This window comes from Geotrypetes seraphini, chromosome 6, assembly GCF_902459505.1.
Source record: "Geotrypetes seraphini chromosome 6, aGeoSer1.1, whole genome shotgun sequence".
NCBI classification, from domain to species: domain Eukaryota; kingdom Metazoa; phylum Chordata; class Amphibia; order Gymnophiona; family Dermophiidae; genus Geotrypetes; species Geotrypetes seraphini.
Genome location: NC_047089.1, coordinates 24,038,435 through 24,059,346, shown reverse-complemented (window position 1 = coordinate 24,059,346; position 20,912 = coordinate 24,038,435). Strand labels below are relative to the sequence as shown.

At 42.5% G+C, this 20,912-nt stretch overlaps 1 protein-coding gene across 2 annotated transcripts in view; it reads left to right on the top strand.

Annotated features, from left to right (window-relative positions):
- GRM5 (glutamate metabotropic receptor 5) overlaps positions 1-20,912 on the top strand; it is a 466,389-nt gene that overhangs the window by 401,473 nt on the left and 44,004 nt on the right. For both annotated transcript variants that reach the window (XM_033949081.1, XM_033949080.1), the window contains exons 4-6: positions 9,309-9,555; positions 11,741-11,909; positions 19,953-20,079. In XM_033949081.1, the coding sequence (XP_033804972.1) occupies positions 9,309-9,555; positions 11,741-11,909; positions 19,953-20,079 (543 nt within the window). The remainder of the gene's footprint in view (positions 1-9,308; positions 9,556-11,740; positions 11,910-19,952; positions 20,080-20,912) is intronic.

Sequence of the window (20,912 nt, the reverse complement as noted above, 5' to 3'; positions counted from 1 at the left end):
TAAATATTGGAGCAACATTTTTATTGGTGTATCCCTGCAAATGCATGGTTAGGTACTTAGGTTTTAAATATGTTTTTTTCTCTCCTAACCATCTGAAGAAATTTCTAGATGTTAAGCAGATCATCAAGGATTAAGGGATAATAATAGTAATGGGCGCTTGATACATTATGCCTTTCTTCTTTGCAGTATTCCTCTAAATTTCTCTCTAATTTATGTTTTGGTCACCCCCCTATTATTATTGTGGTCTAAGAAAGGGTTCATCACTATGATGATTGTTGTAAAAGTATTATTCCGTTTGAAATTTTCCTCCCTGTATTCAATGTAACAAGAATTAATTCTTGTAAAATAAGATTGTATAATTATAAATAAATTTAAAAAAATTAAAAAAAAATTTTCACATACACTCAGAATAGGGTATCCCGACCAGGAGTCTTAACCCCTATAGCCGAACCCGGTGACGGGTCAAAAGCGCGCGAGGACAAAGACACGCCGACAACTGAGCGCGGACAACTGAGCGCAGGGCTTAATCGCGCCGAAGAAAACCCGTATTTTAAAGGGCTCTGACAGGGGGTGTGGGGGGAACCCCCACCCTACTTAATAGGGATCGCGCTGCCTCATGCTGCCATGTTGGGGGTGTGGGGGGGTGTAACCCCCCACATTACACTGAAAACTTAACTTTTTCCCTAAAAAACAGGGAAAAAGTTAAGTTTCCAGTATAATGAGGGGTGTTACAACCCCCCAGGCCCCCCCCAACGCCAGCGCGATTTCTATTAAGTAAAGTGGGGGGGGTTCCCCACCAACCCCCCCCCCCCGTCGGAGCCCTTTAAAATACGGTTTTTCTTCGGCGCAATGAAGTCCTGCACTCAGTTGTCTGCGCTCGGTTGTCGGCACGCCTTTGTCCTCGCACGCTTTAGATTATGAACCGTGTATGACTTAGGTGAAAAACTTAAATAACCGTGCTATTCAAACAATATATATATTTTCTTCGATGGCAAAGACGGGAGAAAAAGTTCTCACTTAACTTTTAGATGTTTTAGCAGGTCTCGACATGGACCATGTTTCGAGGGTCTTTTTCAAGGAACCCAAGAAGAGGTGTAAACAACTCAAATGCCAAAGAACTGGTTACAGCGTGATTTGGACAAGAAACTCTTGTGCTCATATATGAAGGTAGACTAGGGGTCATGCATCTATAAAACCTGTGTTCTAGTCCTCGCCTTCCTAATTGTCCTTGGATAAATCACTTCCATTTCCCTGTGCCTTTGTTTACCTATCTGTAATTAAATGATAAAAGTGTTCATCTTCCACTCCAGTGATTGTGGAGTACTGATCCTATGGTAAAACTGGTTGGCGGTCTATCAGCAAGGTTATTATTACAGTATATGATCATTACCCAAGTCAAGAACACTTAAGTGAACTAAGGAATTGACATCCGCAAGGCCACAGAATAGGCAAAGGAGGTAAGATTTATTTTCAAGAGTTTCTAACTCCATGTCCTTCAGTAAAAAGTGTATCCTCTTAATAGGAATTTAACTCACAATTTGCCAAGCATCAGAGAACTATATTTAACTGGGACCTTTCTCTAATCTTTTTTGGCCTCTCCCAACTTCAAGGGCAATACTTTTTCATGACAATTCAAACCGAGGTGCTCAATTCTATGCAGTGGCAGAGTAAGGGGGTGAACTGCTCTGAGTGTCATCTGTGCAGGGGGGTGCTGTCGTCTCTCCTCCTCCCCCTTTCTCCTCCTCCTTCCCGCTCCCCCCGCTACGTGCATGCCCCTTCCCCCCTACTTCTAGTTGTTCGCCACCACGAGCAACAAGAACTTCAACGCACCCCTCGTGACCCCGTCGTCTCTCCCGCTGACATCACTTTCTGCGCGTGGCACCCGGAAGTGACATCAACGGGATAGGCAACGTGGTCATGAGGAGCGCGTTGAAGATGTTGCTCATGACGGTGAACTAGAGGTACGGGGGAAGGGAACGGGGGGTTGCGTGTGTGGCGAGGGGAGACATGGAAAGAGGTGGGGCAGAAAGGAGGAGGGGTGCCAGCGCCCTCACCAACATGCCACCTGGGGAGGGCTGCATTTTCTTACTGTTTTCCGTTTACTGGTACAATCATCCATCTTAAGCACCCTAGATTACTGTAACATCATATACCTAGGAGCTTATAAAAAGAACCTCAACAAGCTGAGATTAATTCAGAACACCGCGATCCGACTAATCCACGGTTTAAAAAAATGGGAACACATTTCCCCTTATTATCAGAAACTCCACTGGTTACCCGCAGAATCCAGAATCCTCTTCAAGTTTGCTTGTTTTTGCTACAAAGCTGTCTTTGGGATTCCTCCATCTTACCTAATCTCCCAGTTCTCCCCCAACGAGTCCAACAAGAGCACTCGCAGAACAAACCTATTTAATTACCCCTCCTTGAAATCTTACCAATACAAAAAGTTTCTAGATAGAATGTTATCATTCCAGGCAGCCAGGCTGAACACATGGCTTGGAAAGCCCATACTTGAGGCCACTACATACGCAGACTTTAGAAAATCCCTGAAAACTCGACTGTTTAACAAATTCTAAATTCCCATACCCAACTCTTCCTCGCCATGACCCTTCCACCTCGCCCCCTAATTCCAAGACCCGAAACTAATTATACTTTCCACCTTGAATCTCATGTACTGACATAATGTATCTTTATTGTAACCCACTTGCACCCCATGTACTGACAAAACGTATCTTTATTGTAACCCATGTACTGACTAAATGTATCTTTATGGTAACCCACCTGTTTCCCTTACACTGACAAAATGCATCTTGATAGTAAACCACTTGTATTGTAACCCACTTGCATCCCATGTACTGACAAAATATATCTTTACTGTAATCCACTTGTATCCCATGTACTGACAAAATGAATCTTTAATGTAAACCACTTGCATCCCATGTACTGTCAAATGTATCTTTATTGTATACCGCTTCGAACTTCACGGTATAGCGATATATAAGAAATAAATTATTATTATTATTATTATTACTGCCGACTTTGGATGTCTAGCACCATATATCCAAATCGGATGTCTTGACAATGTCCCTCCACGTGTGTAAGTTAGGACACCTGTTTAACTGATACATCTTTAAGGGGTTACTTAGCCAGTTAGTAGACTGAAAATCACTGTTAACCAGCTAAATTTATACTCTAACCCACAGGTGTCGAAGTCGGTCCTCGAGGGCCGCAATCCAGTCGGGTTTTCAGAATTTCCCCAATGAATATGCATTGAAAGCAGTGCATGCACATAGATCTCATGCATAGTCATTGGGGAAATCTTGAAAACCCGACTGGATTGCGGCCCTCGAGGACCGACTTCGACACCCCTGCGAAACCTAACTCAGCCCCCAGAAAACCCACAACTTAGCAATTTCGATGAGCAGAAGCCTCTCTTGGCTGTTCAAATCACTTGGAATATCAATCACTTAGTATACAGTACATTTGTATTTTCCCTTCTGTATTTCTGTTTTATTCTTAACAGCTACATATAAAATAAAGCAGCTATCTTTAGCCACTGTGCCCTGGGCAGTTCTTAAGTGGGGATCTAGGTTCCTAATGCCACAGTCCCTTTGGAAAAACTGATCTCTAAAATTGTTTGCTCACAAGAACATAAGAATAGCCTTACTGGGTCAGACCAATGGTCCATCAAGCCCAGTCGCCCGTTCTCATGGTGGCCAATCCAGGTCTCCAGTACCTGTCCAAAACCCAAGGAGTAGCAACATTCCATGATCTCAGAATAAGCAAGATTCTGGAACCCCCAAATAGTAGCAACATTCCATACAGAATCCCCAAAGAGTAGCAAGATTCTAGAACCCCGGAGAGTAGCAACATTCCATGCAGAGTCCCCAAAGAGTCGTAAGATTCTAGAATCCCAGAGAGTAGCAACATTCCATTATCTCAGAGTAAGCAAGATTCTGGAACCCCCAAATAGTAGCAACATTCCATGCAGAACCCCCAAAGAGTTGCAAGATTCTAGAATCCCAGAGAGTAGCAACATTCCATTACCTCAGAGTAAGCAAGATTTCGGAACCCTAAATAGTAGCAACATTCCATGCAGAATCCCCAAAGAGTTGCAAGATTCTAGAATCCCAGAGAATATCAACATTCCATGCTACCGATCCAAGGCAAGCAGTGGCTTCCCCCGTGTGCTCAACAGTTATACTAGTTACCTGGTGCCTCTAGATAATTAGGAAAGACAATTAATTAACGTTACAATGATGATGTTGGTGATTAGCATTATTATCCAGGTCCTGGTTTCATTATTTAATGAAACTGTAGCATGCATTGTGAATTAATAGTCTAGAGACTCTAAGTCTAAAGCATTGATGTCGGGTATTACATGAAGAGTATGCAATGCGGTTCTTTTTCAGGTTCCAACAATGGCAGTCTAAGAAAGAGGCTGAAGAAAGGAGAAAGGTGATTCTTTCTCTATGCATATTTATAATGCCCTCGGGTGCTTTCACTCTTTCCTGTATGAGGATTAACTGACGCTGCTTATTAGCGCTGGCTTATGGCTGGATATTAAAAAATCCACAATAGCTATCTAGCATGTTACTGTGTCTTCAAAGAATTTGAAATGAAGTAAGAGTTCCTTTTTTTCCCCCTCTGCTTTCCTCACTTGCAGACTGAGATTGTAAAGAGCTTACAGTATGCTTTACTGGTCTGACACTCAAGCATCAAAGGATTATACCTGCAATTTGCACAAAAAGCAGGGAATAAGTGCATAGCTGTTTCATGGCTTTTGACTTTGCAAAATTGCTGAGTCATGTGCATGACAATATTATGAGATGCTCCTCTCACAACATAATTTATGCTACAGAAAAGATATTCAGCTTCACACAGGAGCTTGTGGTCATACTGCTATGTCCAGGAAAACCAGCTCATCTAGATGCTTTGTACTTCTTGCATGAGATCCTCTTTGCTTATAGGGAAGTCAGTCACATTTCACTGCATATAATCTGGCATATATTCAGATATGCAGGAGATTGCCGGTGATCTTTTTGTGAGGCAAGTAAAGAAGGCCGCTTTGATTCTCAAAAGTAGTAGCTGAGAAGGTAAGGAATAAGAGGTTAACGCTTTCATAAACTACAAAACATCGCATAAAGAGGAAGACAGGCAAAAATATCTGGAAAAGTTAAGAAAGACTAGTCGTGTAGTCAGGAAAGCAAAGATGCAAATGGAAGAAAAAAAAATAGCCAACACAGTAAAACGGGGAGGCAAGACTTTTTTTTAGATATATTAGTGATAGGAAGAAGTGCAAAAGTGGCATTATGAGACTGAAAGGTGAAGGGGAGAAACATGTAGAAGCTGATATAGAAAAGGCTGAATTGCTTAACAAATATTTTTGTTCTATGTTCACGGCTGAAGTGCCGGGAACGGGACCGCAGAAGACAAACGTGAATAGGGATGAAGGAGTAATAGTCCCTGATCGATTTTCAGAGGGTTGTGTTCGTGAGGAGCTAGCTAAAATAAAAGTAAACCAAACGATGGAGCCGGATGGTGTACATCCGAGGATTCTGAAGGAATTTAGGGAAGTTCTGGTAGCTCTGTTGACCGACCTTTTCAATGAGCCTTTAGAATCGGGAGTGGTACCGGAAGACTGGAGAAGGGAAGATGAGGTCCCTCGCCACAATAGTGGAAGTAAGGAAGAAGTAGGGAATTACAGGCCGGTAAATCTGACTTCTGTGGTAAGAAGATTAATGGAAACACTTTTAAAACAGAGAATGATGAAGCTTCTGGAATCCTGTGGATTACAGGACCGGAGGACACATGGATTCACTAAAGGTAGGTCTTGTCAGACAAATCTGACCTTTGGGTGACCAGAAAATTGGATAGAGAGAGTGCGCTAGATGTGGTGTATTTAGATTTTAGCAAAGCCTTTGACAGTGTTCCACACAGACATCTAATAAATAAACTGAGTGCCCTCGGGATGGGTCCCAAAGTGACGGGCTGGGTCAAAAACTGGTTGAGTGGAAGGTGGCAGAGGGTAGTGATCAATGGAGATCGTTCTTAGGAAAAGGATGTTACTAGGGGTGTGCCTCAAGGTTCTGTTCTGTCTCCCATTGAATATTTGTGGTTAGTCGGCCAGACTCTATTTAATTGGCCAGGAGCCATTTCTGGTTGATTAAATAGTACTGAATATTGGGCGGTCAGTGTTTTTGAGATCTATTATTGATAAGGTTTGGCTTGAAGGCTCTTGCAAGCTTAGAAAGATCAGAAGCTATGAGGAAGAAAATCTGAAACAGATGAAGGATTGAGTTCCTTTTTGTTGTAGTTCAGAGGAGATTTCCTGTTGATTACCACTAATTACCTTAAACCCTCCAGACTGTTTTATATATTTTGCCATTCTGACCCATGTGGACTGGTTTCCTGTTTGATTTTTGGAACCATAGTTCGAGTGCCTACAGATGAGGTCTGAGAAGACATATTATTGTTGGTCAAGTAAAGGCACTAGGAATTCAGGCAAGGATCTCAGACTGCTGAATTCTCAATGACCCTATTCCATATCACTTTTACCCTTCAGCACTGGCCAACATTCATTTTGGTGCCTCAAATGTTAGACCTGTTTCTGGATATATTTGACCTGCTGATTCCAAAAATGGCACCAGTTTTCTCCTATCAGCTCTAGTTTTTGAGATACAGAACATATGCCATATTCCGCTTTTCACTCTGCTCGCCCATTAAAAAATCAGGATATTTTAATGTAGTGTTTAAATTAATATATTTTAAGAATGAAGGAAGCATATTAAAAAGTAAAAGAAAAGTATACAACATGGAAATCTACTTATTTCGTACCAAGAGCACAAGTTTAGGATACAAACTTTCCACTCATTCAACACATAAGAAGCTCCTTTTGTAAGACTTCCAAGAATGTGATCTGCCAGGACAATCCCGCATCAGATTCCAACAATAGTCTGCCATCTTGTGTGCATCCCATCTTCCTTGGTAACTGGCTTCCATTGTTTTTATGTCTTGGTGAAATATTTCACCTTGCTCTTTGCTTAAGTCACCAAGCTATCACCAAGTCTGGTAAGCAATCTAAGATAATGTGCAGATAATGGACTTCGACACTCATGTTACAGCCGAGCCTGTTGAAATGAAAGAGCATATCCTCTACTAATTGTGTGTAGTTGTCTGCCTTCTTGTTGCCAAGAAAGTTTTTCAGAACAAGAACAAATGAAGACCAGGCACAAGATTAGATTTCATTCATTGGTGCTATGAAACGTGGGTTATTTATAAGTTGAGCGATCTATGGACCATCGAAAATTCCTGTCTTCAGTTTTTCCATGGTAAATCTAGGTAACATATGTGCTATAAATTCAATGCATGGACCATCTATATTCAAAGCCTTTATAAATTGTTTCATCAGGCCTAACTTTATATGTAGTTGTCAGCCTAGAGGCCTCTGGGAGATTATATCAATCTGACCCTGGCATGGGAAGGCAGATAGACCCTTAGTGCAGGGAAACTGTTTTAAGTAGCCCTGATTGATATATTCTAAGTTTCAAGTAGCCCTGCTTGAATCATGGCTAGCTAAAAGGTGTTAATGTCTGATTAAGAGGGTGCTTAGGACAATGGTGCACAGATCAAGCCAGAGACTTAATCCCATCAGGTTTCTCACCCTCCTTTGTTAATTAAATTAACCATTGTCTCAAACAGTTTACAAATTCTAAACAGAAAGATACTGGGAGATACAATATTTTCTCTATTCAGAATAAGATTCCAAGGTATAAAAGCCTGCTCTCTGCTCTATCAAGTTACCTCTCTCTCTTTCTATCTAACTACCTCTTGGCTCTTTGCTCGGCACTCTGGTTCTGTCTTGGCTCTCCCTCTCTCTGTCTATCCTTCCCTTTATTTATCTAACACGAAGCTTCCTAGAACTGCAAGCTTCTATGTCCCTCTCTGCCTCTGACCTCTGTAAGGCAGTGAGACTGCTTGCTCTCTGCTTAAGTGTAATGCTCTCTGCTTAATTGTAATGCTTATAAATATTACTTTTCTGTAAGACTATTTCTATAATATATTCTTTATGCAATCACCTCTGGTTGTGTCTATTATTCTACTTCCTGGTGAGTCATCTGTGAGGGAACTGAACCTGGGACCTGGCGTTTGTCAGTACGCCTTTCACTTAACCCCTACCACCTAATATTGTGGGGGCCACTTTCAAACTGACAGTAGTGGTGGCAGCATGAATCTATCTCGTGCTACCAAAGGTTCATTGATTACATTTTGTCCTCGAACCACCATATATTCTCTTGGAGGCCAATTTTTTTTTACCCAATATTCATGTTTGGCTCTATTATCCCAAAGGATAGTACTATGGGATCTACTATCTCATAATCATATTTAAGAAACTAGAGCTGATGTGTCTAGCCAATGAAATTTTCTGAATCAGTACCCCAAATAACCCCCCTGAACAGGTCAATAACCCAAGACACCAAGAAAAAAAATGTGTTATTCATTTTGTTAAATTTTGTTAAATATTGTGTTATTCATGAGTATAAATAATAGTGGTATGTGATTTCCTGACCAGTAAAACTCAGCAATTTCCATGTTCTACCAGTACAATTCCCTCTAGTCTGGGTGCAGCTTTTGCCTGGTTACTTCTCACCTATCATATAATTGTTTGTAACTTTAGGTTTTTCTTTGCTGTGAGTTTATTTCAATTTTCAATAATAGCCAGTTCCTCTATCTTCTCAACAGTTTATTTCAGAAAAATTAACTTTTCATCTCCCTAAAAATTGTGGGATGGGGGAGTTCATATCATGCCAGCTCTAGATCAAATGATATAAATTTAAGCTGGTAGAGAAAGATTTTTTTAAAAAGGAACATTTTTGCCACTGAATGTGTGATATATGTATGGCAAACAAAGGAGTCGTGAGGATATGGCAATAATTCAGCCACGGGAGTAAAGTTCAAAGTTCACTTTATTGATAGTAGCACTGCGAGAACTCGAAGACTCGACACTGACAGTGTTTCGGCATCTATGCCTTAGTCAAGAGTCTCAATGGCTGGTGGTTCTAGCACATAAATAGAGCATTCAATACAGGAAAATATCTAGTGTCCAAAGCAAAGCTGAGGGTCCCGAGTGATATATGTATGACCAGTTAAGGGAAAAGGATTGGGACTTGTATACCGTCTTTTTATAGTTATGCAACCATACTCAAAGCGGTTTCCATAGAGGTACTTCAAGCATTTTCCCTAAAAGAATTTAACCATTATCAATGGAAAATGGTATTTCTCAGCCGTTCTAATGTTTGTCTTTCTAGGTCGATTGACTTTGAAAACCCAGTACGTCCAAGACTCCAAAATGGGATTTGTGATCAATGCAATATATGCCATGGCTTATGGTCTCCATAACATGCAGTTGTCATTATGTCAAGGCCAAGCAGGGCTCTGTGATGCCATGAAACCAATTGATGGGCAGAAACTTCTAGACTGTCTTATGAAGGCAAATTTCACGGGAGTTTCTGGGGATATGATCTTATTTGACGAGAACGGAGACTCACCAGGAAGGTACTGTACAGTTTCTTTCATTAGAACTAATATAGCCTTGAACATTCCACTGTTAACTAGCATTGCCTTTGACCCTTTAAAGATTTTGCAGCAGGTTTACTTAGCTGCATTAAGGTCCATCTTGACAACAACACATGGAAGGGAATTTGTGCACCAACTGCAGAAGGAATGCTGGACATGCTTCAAGAGTTACCTCAGAACCTTTGCACCCACTGTGTAGTAAATGTAATAGCCTGCCTCACTCTGGTAAACGTGCCTGGGGATAATTAGGCTTTATTGGATAAAATATTTGCTCTATGGTTTTGTATTTTTCTAGAACTGGAGTTCGGGAGATTGAAAACTTCCCCCTGCCAGCAAGCATGTCACTCAGAAGCCCACTTTTATTGAAACGCCTTCTCTCTCTATTAAGTGGAGATTATATAAATGGCTTTCAAAATTCAGCGTTGTAAAAAAAATAAAAAAAATCTGCGCTAAATGCAAGTCTATAAGGGCGCACACTTGTTTAAAGATGCCTTCTCATTTTAGCTTTAATTTTACCGATCTCCAATTAAAACTCTCTTTTAATTTTTTACCCTTACAATATGTTCTTACTTTAATTGTTTATCTATTCTATAATAAATGTAGTTCCTCCCCCCCCTTCACTCCATGTTCTAGTATGTCTAGTTAGTTTAGAATTATGGGCTCCTTTTATCAAGGTGCGGTAGGCGGTTAACGCGCGGAATATCGTGTGTTCAACCGCCTGCCGCGCTAGTCGCTAACGCCTCCATTGACAAGGCGTTAGGTTTTTGGCTTGCCGCGGGGGTTAGCGCGTGATGAAATATCAGACGCACTAACCCCCGTAGCGCACCTTGATAAAAGGAGCCCTATGTCTATGTACGTTTAATATTGTAAAATTTTAATTTGTTTTTTCGCCTAGAAATCTTTTAATAGGCGACTATAGCAAATTTTAATAAAACTTGAAGCCTTTATAGAATTGCACTTAGCACAGATTCCAGTGCCTAACTTCAGGTACCTGCTGGAACCTGGTGCTGGCACCCAAGTTAGGCAAGCTGAGTCAGCATTCTGTAATAACATGCATAATTACAATACATTACATTACATTAGTGATTTCTGTTCTGCCATTACCTTGCGGTTCAAGGCGGATTACATCCAAACTAAAACAAGAATTACATTCAAAATCTGAAGGAATAGAATACGCGATGACATAAAATTTTTAAGGTAATAAAAAAACATTGGGTAAAGAGTTGCCAACAGGAAGTAGAAGTTTTTAGGAGATAAGTAGAGGGTGAATTATGGGGTTTTAGATAACGTTTGGTAAATAGAAGAATATTAGATAGTACTAAGGGTATAAAGAGTGTTGGATGTTGAGTTGAGATTATTTCAGAATGCCCTGATGCACACTAATGAAGTTACAATAGCACAGCTTGATGTCTGCACAAATTTTAATAGGTACCAAAAACACATCAATAATTATTTATTATTTTTATTTAATTACTTATAACCATGTATAGCCTAAGTGGTTTACATTCAGTTACTTCATCATATTTCCCTATCTGTCCTGGTGGGCTCAAACTCTATCTAGTGTACCTGGGGCAATGATGGGATTAAGTGACTTGCCCAGGGGACACAAGGAGCAGCGAGGGATTTGAACCCACAGCCTCGGGGTCCTGAGGCTCTAGCTCTAACCCCTGCGCCGCGCACATTAGTTGCTAGGATCTAATTATTGACATGAATTGGATCGTTGGCCAATCAAATCACATGTGCATCTCGGGAATGGGTCTAAATTTTGGCGTGCAAATCTAAGCACCAGTTCTTCGAAATGCCTGAGCCGCATCAATGGTCACATATCTGGAGCTGATTGTTCGTCAGTATTTTTGCTTCTTGCTGCCCAGAGGAGATTTCAGCTTATCCTTTCCGTAAGTTTCTTTCCACATTTCTAAATTTCACAGAGCAGAAACCCATCTCTTTTAAGTTATCCCCTGGAGAGCCACCTCCAGCAGGTTGCTGAAATACACATGCTAATGTAATCAGTGAACTCTAGGATACTAAAAGTAAATATGTAGACGTGTATCCGCTTTATAGCCTCGAAGGTAATTGTATATTCTATGTTATGGCGCTTTTGTAATGTTCAGTTTCATTCCTTCCTCTTTTGCTGTCAACTGAGTGTTGTTTTTCTTATTCGAAGGTATGAGATCATGAATTTTAAGAAAATGGGGAAAGATTTCTTTAATTATATAAATGTTGGAAGCTGGGATAATGGCGAGTTAAAACTGGATCACGACGAAATTTGGACAAATAAAAATGCAATCATTAGATCCATCTGCAGTGAACCTTGCGAAAAAGGTCAGATTAAGGTAAATAACCTCAGTGTGGTTTTGTTGCGGTGGTGGGGAAGTTTCTTTACTTGGCCAAACGTATATGCTGGAAACAGCATCACATGGGAAACAGTTCAGTGAAATGAAACAATGTGTAGAATATTTCTTCAGTACTGTACAATATACAGTGGAACCTCGGTTTGCCAGTAACCCGGTTTGCGAGTGTTTTGCAAGACGAGCAAAAACACTCAGTAAAACTTTTGACTCGCAAACCAAGCACTGCCCCCGATAAACAAGCACTTACAGACCAGGAAGCGCCGCTTCGGGGGATTCCTCTTCCGTCTTCCGGCCAGCCTTCCACGTCGGGTGCCTTCTGCAGGTTGGAGGACCTCTATCTGGGCCTGCGCGGCTGGGTGCTGTCCCGCCTGCACGTTGCGTGTGACGCGCACAGCGTCAATCATCGTCGTTGTGCGTGTCGTGCGCGGCATGTGGGTGTGGCGGCGCTCGGGTGGGGGCTTTCCAGCATGCGAGGGGCATCCGACATGGAGGGCTGGCCAGCGGATGGAGGAGGCATCCCTCTGAAGTGGCACTGCGGGGATCTCCGGCAGCTGCTTGACATTACATGCATCCCCCCCGAAGCAGCACCATGGGGTTCTTCTTCAGATGACGGATGGAGGAGGCGGAGCTGCAGCACCCTACACCCGACAGGTACAGACCCCGGGTTGTGGAACGAATTGTTGCTGTTCCCACTATTTTCTATGGGGAACTTTGCTTTGATAAACGAGCATTTTGGATTATGAGCATGCTCCTGGAACGGGATTCTGATTGGCCCAGGCCCTTAGGCCCCACCAGTAGGCGGGGCTTGGCACCCGTCTGTCCGGCCAACGTTAAAGAGGTACGGGGAAGGGGGTGGGGGGGTCGTGGGGTCGGCCGGGGGGGTCGCGGGTCGGCTGGGGAGCCGATCGGGAAATCTGGAGGGGGCGGATGTTGGGGGGAGGGGGGGTTCGTCGAGGGCAAGAGGGCCTGGGATCCCTCCTGCCCATAATGTAATGGGGGGTGGGGATAGGGGGTCGCCGGGGCCAGGAGGGCTTGGGCTTTCTCCTGGCCCGATGGAGTCGGGGGGGGGGGGCACGATCGGCAGGGCAAGAGGACTTGGGCTCCCTCTTGCACCGATGTTGTGTATGGGGAGGGAGTGATGCATCGCAGCAGGAGAGATGCCTCATCTCCCCTACCGCGATGCCATCACTCCTCTACCGGAACTACCGCGGGTCGCGGCACTTCGGGTAGAGGAGTGATGGCATCGCGGTAGGGGAGATGAGGCATCTCTCCTGCCGCAATGGTTAGGTTGCTGGGCCGCTGAACTGATGGCGCCAGCGGCCATCAGCTCAGCGGCCCCCTTTTCGGCACTTAGACCTGGTTTTATTTCGTCTAAGTCAAAAAGGTCTAAGTGCCGACTAGGCAACCTTTAACTGTTTTGGTTATACCTGTTGTACGCCTAGGTGTAGGTCGGCCCACCTCCCGCCCACTGCCCGCCCTTTCCCCTCCTCTAAACACACCTCTTTTCTCTCTGTGCGTTTAGTGGCAGGGGAAAGGCCTAAGCTGTTTTTAGATACGTCTAAAAACCAGCTTTGGTTATGGACGATCAGGCTTTTTGATCGTCCAAGTAGCCACTTAGGACACTTTTTAGACGTTGTTTTTTTTTTTTATTATTACCCCCATATTATTTACCTTGTGCTATTTTTGTACAGGTCTCATATTATGCAATGAGACCTGTATAATAACAGTATAATAACCCATCTTAGCAGCAACCCATTTGATAACTTCCAAACTTCCCTCCTTGAAGAAAAAAGAAAATGTCTCTAGACTTCAAAATCGCCGCTATATGTAACATAGAGCAGATAAACACCTGAACAGTCCATCCAGTCTGCCCATTAGATATTCTCATTAAAAATACATGATTAACCCCCCTTATACAAAAGTGTAGCGTGGTTTTTAGCGCTGGCCATGGTGGTAAGAGCTGCGTTGCTCATAGAATTCCTAAGAGCGTAGGAGCTGTTACCGCCCTGGTCGGCGCTAAAAACCATGCTACGCTTTTATAAAAGGTGGGTGGGAGGTAAATTAATTTGTCTCTTCTTTGATATTTCTGGCCCATAGACTAAAGTCCACCTGGTATTGTCCTATTGAAGTTGCCATCTAAGCTCACTCCAGGCTATCCAACCATCCCGTTGTTTTCAGGATATCTACTATAAAGTCTGGCCAGTAACAGCCTTGTGTTCCATGTTAGTAGAGTTCCCATTAATGCCCTCCCCAGCCCATCCTACACCGAATCACCATATATGGGACTCAATCCGTACAAGTCTATCCAATACCAGCCTCCTTAGTTCTAGGCAATCAAGCCATTGCTGGCTCTTAGGTGTCGGTGCCAAGACGCTGGAGGAAATAGCCTGAGTGGGCCTCGACGACGAAGACAACAATCCAAATGTAGGAGTTGTGAAGAAAAAGATGTCGATCACTCAGCGGTGGATAATCCAAAAGATGCTTTATCGATAGACAGCACAATATAAATGGGTCAACTCGACACTGACAAGTCAAGAGTCTGATGTGTCATAAATATAAAACCAAAGTAGATATACATACCTAAAAATATTAGGAATACAAAGTCACTTTAAAACCCCGATCAAATAAAGCAAGCAAAAACCAAATTAACCACAAAATGCAAAAATAAAGTTAATGTACATGGAGAATAAAATGAAAATGCATAAATGAATTAAAAACACAATAAAAACAAATATACCAAGCTAAAAATTTAATTGACCACAGAATTTCCAGATAAGGCATAATCCCTAATATTATGTCGCCAACTCTCATGACCACTTATTGAATAAGTTGGCGACATAATATTAGGGATTATGCCTTGAGAAAGCATACTGCGAAACATGTTGGCATAGACTATCCCTAACTGAGACCACACACGTAAGCTAAATACTGGTTAAGAATGAATTATTTCAAAATAAGTTATTGAATAAGTATACTGTTTAAATCACACCTAATATAAAGAAAATGTAAAAAATAAGATCCGGTGAGGATTTGGCATGAGAATCTCTGTGTGATGGGATAATTTATACATTGAGTGGTGCGGCGGCGGCGAAAAGGGCGAACAGAATGCTAGGAATGATAAAGAAGGGGATCACGAACAGGTCGGAGAAGGTTATCATGCCGCTGTACTGGGCCATGGTGCGCCCTCACCTGGAGTACTGCGTACAGTGCTGGTCACCGTACATGAAGAAGGACACGGTACTACTCGAAAGAGTACAGAGAAGAGGAATAAGATGGTAAAGGGGTTGGAGGAGCTGCGTACAGCGAAAGATTAGAGAAACTGGGCCTCTTCTCCCTCAAACAGAGGAGAATGAGAGAGGACATGATCGAAACATTCAAGGTACTGAAGGGGATAGACTTAGTAGATAAGGACAGGTTGTTCGCCCTCTCCAAGGTAGGGAGAACGAGAGGGCACTCTCTAAAATTGAAAGGGGATAGATTCCGTACGAATGTAAGGAAGTTCTTCTTCACCCAGAGAGAGGTAGAAAACTGGAACGCTCTTCCGGAGTCTGTCATAGGGGAAAACACCCTCCAGGGATTCAAGACAAAGTTAGACAAGTTTCTGCTGAACAAGGACATACGCTGGTAGGGCTAGTCTCAGTTAGGGCGCTGGGCATGATGGACCACTGTTCTGACCCAGCAGCGTCAATTCTTATGTTCTTATGGTGTCACTGAGGATCTGGGTTGGAACGGTGATATGGGCTTTGGAGTGTGATTACACTATAATGCTGGTGTCTTTCACTATGATAATGTGCAAATGAATAAGCATTAAGCAACGATGCTGGCTTTGACACAAAATGGAACGGCACAGCAAATAGATGATAAGAGTGTAATGCGGCTGTAGAGACCAAAATATGACCAAAAGTATAAATAAAAGCAAAAATGTATAAAAGCTTCTTAAATTTTGAGCATTATTTTGCCCCTGTAGCTGGAGAGTGTTATCTTATTTCGAAAGTGCCAATTTGCAGAAACTGAATTCTCTATTTTAACATTGTTTCAGAGAAACCAAAAAACACTGTGGAGTGACGATGTTCCTGAAATGGACTTTATTGAAAATTTAAAAGGTCCAAAAATCTACTTAAGCAATCCACATAAAAGTAAAATAACCCACATAAAAAACTTAAGGACCTAGTCCGCTGAAAGCGTAGGACTCAACACGATTCGTGTTTCGACAAGATAGTCTTCTTCAGGAGTCCACGAAAGTCCTATGGTAGTAGATACGTGGAATAACAATACATGGAGAATCATGGAAAACGTGCTCCACATATTGTTATTCCACGTATCTACTACCATAGGACTTTCAGGGACTCCCGAAGAAGACTATCTTGTCGAAACACGGACCAACACGGACCAGGCCCTTAAGGTTTTTATGTGGATTACTTAACTAAACTTCTGGAACTTTTAAATTTTCAATAAAGTTCATTTCAGGTACATCGTCACTCCACAGTGTTTTTTGGTTTCTCTTGGATTTTCTTCACTGTGGATCTCCCAGGGTCAATTTCCTTGTTTTGTTTTGTTTTTAACATCATTTCAGATCATTGATTGAACCACATCCACTTCATTCTCTTCTTGGTTGGGCCGAAAACTTATCAGCAACCTCCCCCCCCCCCTCGTATGTTACATTGGGCTGAGTGCACACAATCCTTGCCCAGAACTTCTTCTCACTTTGTTGCTAAATAAAAGCCTGGTCGTTGCCTCAGTTTGGCAGATTCTGGAGGCACCCGCAAGAACAAAGTGGCTCAGAAGGTAAAGCAGTGGAGTGAAATGTTTCATTTTCCTGGAGGTTAGTGCTATCGGGTGAGGCTTCACAGAGTGATGGGAAAGCCCACTCTGGTGAATCTGCAGAACAATTTCATCACAAGTTACCAATCTGCAGACCTCTGGCTTTATTCATTTTAAAATCATTAGACGTTATCACACTGGAACATAAAATCAGCTGTACAAAATCAGTCTTGAATCCTGAGTGAGGATCGCTGCGTGACAGAGACTATCCTGATTTATTTATTTATAACATTTTCTAAATGGCCATGCATTGATGGATGTATAAAGAATTATCTTTCATTATTTATACATAGGATACAGGCAGTAGAGTAGCCTACCCCATCCTATCCTGTAGCAAATCCTATGTAAGAAAGCCTCACATTTAGCTTCTTAGAACTGTGTCTGGAGTCGGACTATATTTTTTCTCCCTCTTAATAGGGTTTGTTTATTTTAGTAGCAAAGCCTACAGAATGAAATATTGTGTTGCTGTTTTGGGCCTTAATAAATATACAATCCTATCCTAAAAGGCCCATTTTTCTGGGCTTTCCTGTTGCTTTGCTGAAAACAGTCATCTTTCATCCTCTCTAAGTACTAAACATAAATACAGAATGTAAAAGAAAGATTGCTTTGTTTAAAAAAAAACCTTTTAGGGCCGTGGTTCTCAAACCTGCCCTGGGTGGAACCCCAGCCAGTTGGATTTTCAAGATATCCCTAATGAATATGCATGAGACAGATTTACATATAATAGATCTGCATGCCCAATCTCTCCTGTTAGACCCCCCCCTGAACCCCCGAAAGTTCACCGGCAGGAAAGATGCCCAATCTGTCTTGCTGACACCCCACTCCCCCCCGAAGGTTTGCCAGCAGAAGGGATACCCAATCCCTCCTGCCGGAGCATTGGTCAAAGACTTGGCAACTAAGTTTCAATGCCAAAAAATGCAAGGTCATACACCTTGGCGGCAAAAATCCATGCAGGACTTACACCCTAAATGGTGAGATCCTAGCAAGGACTGTAGCAGAACATGACTTGGGGGTGATCATTAGCGAAGACATGAAGACTGCCAATCAAGTGGAGAAAGCTTCATCCAGGGCTAGACAAATCATGGGCTGTATCCATAGAAGTTTCGTCAGCCGAAAGCCCGAAGTCATAATGCCGTTGTACAGATCCATGGTGAGACCCCATCTGGAATACTGTGTACAATTCTGGAGGCCGCATTATCAAAAAGATGTGCGGAGAGTTGAGTCGGTTCAGCGAATGGCCACCAGGATGGTCTCAGGACTCAAGGATCTACCGTATGAGGAACGACTGGCTAAGTTGCAGCTGTACTCACTCAAGGAACGCAGAGAGAGGGGAGACATGATCGAGACGTTCAAATACGTCACAGGCCGTATCGAGGTGGAAGAGGATCTCTTTTTCCTTAAAGGACCCACGGCAACAAGAGGGCATCCGTTGAAAATCAGGGGTGGGAAATTTCATGGCGACATCAGAAATTATTTTTTCACCGAAAGGGTGGTTGATCGCTGGAATAATCTTCCACAACAGGTAATTGAGGCTGGCAGCGTGCCAGATTTTAAGAAAAGATGGGATTGGCATGTGGGGTCTCTTCATGGAGGTAGTTAGGGGGTGTGCCATTAGTGTGGGCAGACTAGATGGGCCGTGGCCCTTTTCTGCCATCATGTTTTATGTTTCTATGACACCCCCCCTAAGGTAGCCTACCTGGACCCCCCCCAAGCCCACCCCCACTGGACCCTCAAACCCCTCCCAGACCCCCCCCAAGCCCACTCAGACCCCCCTAACCTTTTTTAGATGGCAGGCCCGCCTTCACTGGAATGGTGGGCCTGCCCCTTCCCGGTGCATCTTGGGTTGCAAATCTGCCTCATACATATTCATTAGGAAGATCTTGAAAACCTGAATGGCTAGGGGTCCCCCAGGACAGATTTAAGAATCACTGTTTAAGGGCATTACTGCAGGAGACTCGCTGACCTCAGTAAACCAAACACATATATCTTAAGTTGGAATAATAACACAATGCAGAGCATCTTCATATTTTGGAAAACCTGAATTAACCTCCTTTTGATCTGGTTTTCTACATGGGGCCTCTCCCTTTCAGTAGCACAACTGTTAATTAATTTCATGATAATATGCATAACTTTCATTACCATCTCTTGATAAACAGTCATTTGGAATTGTATAAAATAATTTCTCTGAACATGTGTGCATAAATATTTGTGGTTGTGTCTTTAGACAGAAAAAGCTGTTATGTCACCTCTGTTGCATAGACCATATAATATTAAGGCCATATTGAATATGTATTTTCTTATGTATTTACCTCCCACTCCTTTTTACGAAGCCATGTTAGGCTTTTTTTTTTTTTTTATTGCCGGCCATGGCAGTATTAACTCCGACGCTCACTCCACCAACTACCCATCTATCTACAGTACATAATTAATGATAAAATTGCCAACTTAAATAAATATAGCCGGCTAGCACTTTAAGGCCCTCTAAGGTGCGCTAATCAATTTACTTCATCACTGGGCCCGGAAGCGATGTGGCTGCTCACACCGAAGATGAAAAGGTTTGGGGGCTGCTAGCACAGCTTTGCAAAATAAGGGGGTTGCTTTCTGCTCTATAGTGTTAACACATTCCATAGACTGGAATGCTCTTCCGGAGGCTGTCGTAAGGGAAAACACCCTCCAGGGATTCAAGACAAAGTTAGACAAGTTCCTGCGGAACTAGAGCGTGCGCAGGTGGGGCTGGTCTTGGTTAGGGCGCTGGTCTTTGACCTGGGGGCTACCTCGGGAGCGGACTGCTGGGCACAATGGACCACTGGTATGACCCAGCAGCGGCAATTCTTATGTTCTTATAACTCTTGACTTAGAGAAGAATTTGATTTTATTCGAGAGGCAGAAGCTTCCAAACTCATCATAGCATCCCACAAACAATCCAAAAAAGGAGAAACGTGCACTTACTCAATTCCGTGCGCTGAATGGTTTTGAGCTGATATTTTTTCATGTTTGAGGCTCTCTTGTAGGCACGCAGCAACTTTCAAATACGCGCGTGTTAATTCACGCCAGCCACTTTGTATGCACTTTAAGATTTTAGGCCCCAAACAATCTGAATGCTCACTCACTATGATTTCTGTCTTTCTATTTCTTGAGCTATAGTTCTGTTGTGCTTTCGATGTATTTCTAGAGATATTAAGATTGTGAAATTGTAATTTCCAGGTGATCCGTAAAGGAGAAGTCAGCTGCTGTTGGACCTGTACACCGTGTAAGGAGAATGAGTTTGTCTCTGACGAATACACGTGCAAGGCCTGTCAGCTGGGTTCCTGGCCTACAGATGACCTTACAGGTAAAAATATTTTAATTAGGAATGCGTTGAACTGTTCATGTGAGGGTGGTTTGAAAAGTTTGGTAAAAAAAAAAAAAAAAGCAAGCTCAATAATGTAGTGTCGACCAAGGGCTGTACACTTACCCCCTTTTATGAACACATAGGCCATCTTTTACTAAGGTGCGCTTACCGATCAGGGCGCGCTAAATGCTAACGCGCGCATGTTAGTCTACTCTATGGACACGTTAGCATTTAGCACGCGGTAATTCCATTAGAGCGCGCTAATCGGTTAGCACACCTTAGTAAAAGAGGGGGATAGTGCGGGTTTTAGCGCTGGCAGCGGCGGTAACTGCTCCAACGCTCATAGAATTCCTATGACAGTTACCTGTAAACCACAGAATTACATATAAAATAGCATGACTCACACATAAAATACTAATAAACAAAGCTCCTCCATTCTTAGAGAGATTTCTAATTCCTTACACTCCCGCAAAATCTTTATGATCCGAAGAAAAATCTTTACTAGTCGTCCCTTCGCTAAAATTCGTTTACTCAAGGAGAGATACGATTTTTTTTCTGTTAACAGCCCCTCAGATTTGGAACTTACTCCCGATCAATATAAGAGAAGAAAAATTGCTTAATAAGTTGAAAAGTCTTCTAAAAAACTGGCTTTTTAAGGACGCTTTTAATTGAATCATTTAAATTCTGTTATTTTAGGATACTATACAGTCAACTAGCAGTGCTGGTAAGCAAAAATTAAGTGGGTAACCTTCCCCGACCTCTTGTTTTATTACCTACCCCTTTTTATTTGTTTATGAATTGTATTTAATCCTTAATTTTTTTTACTCCCTTTT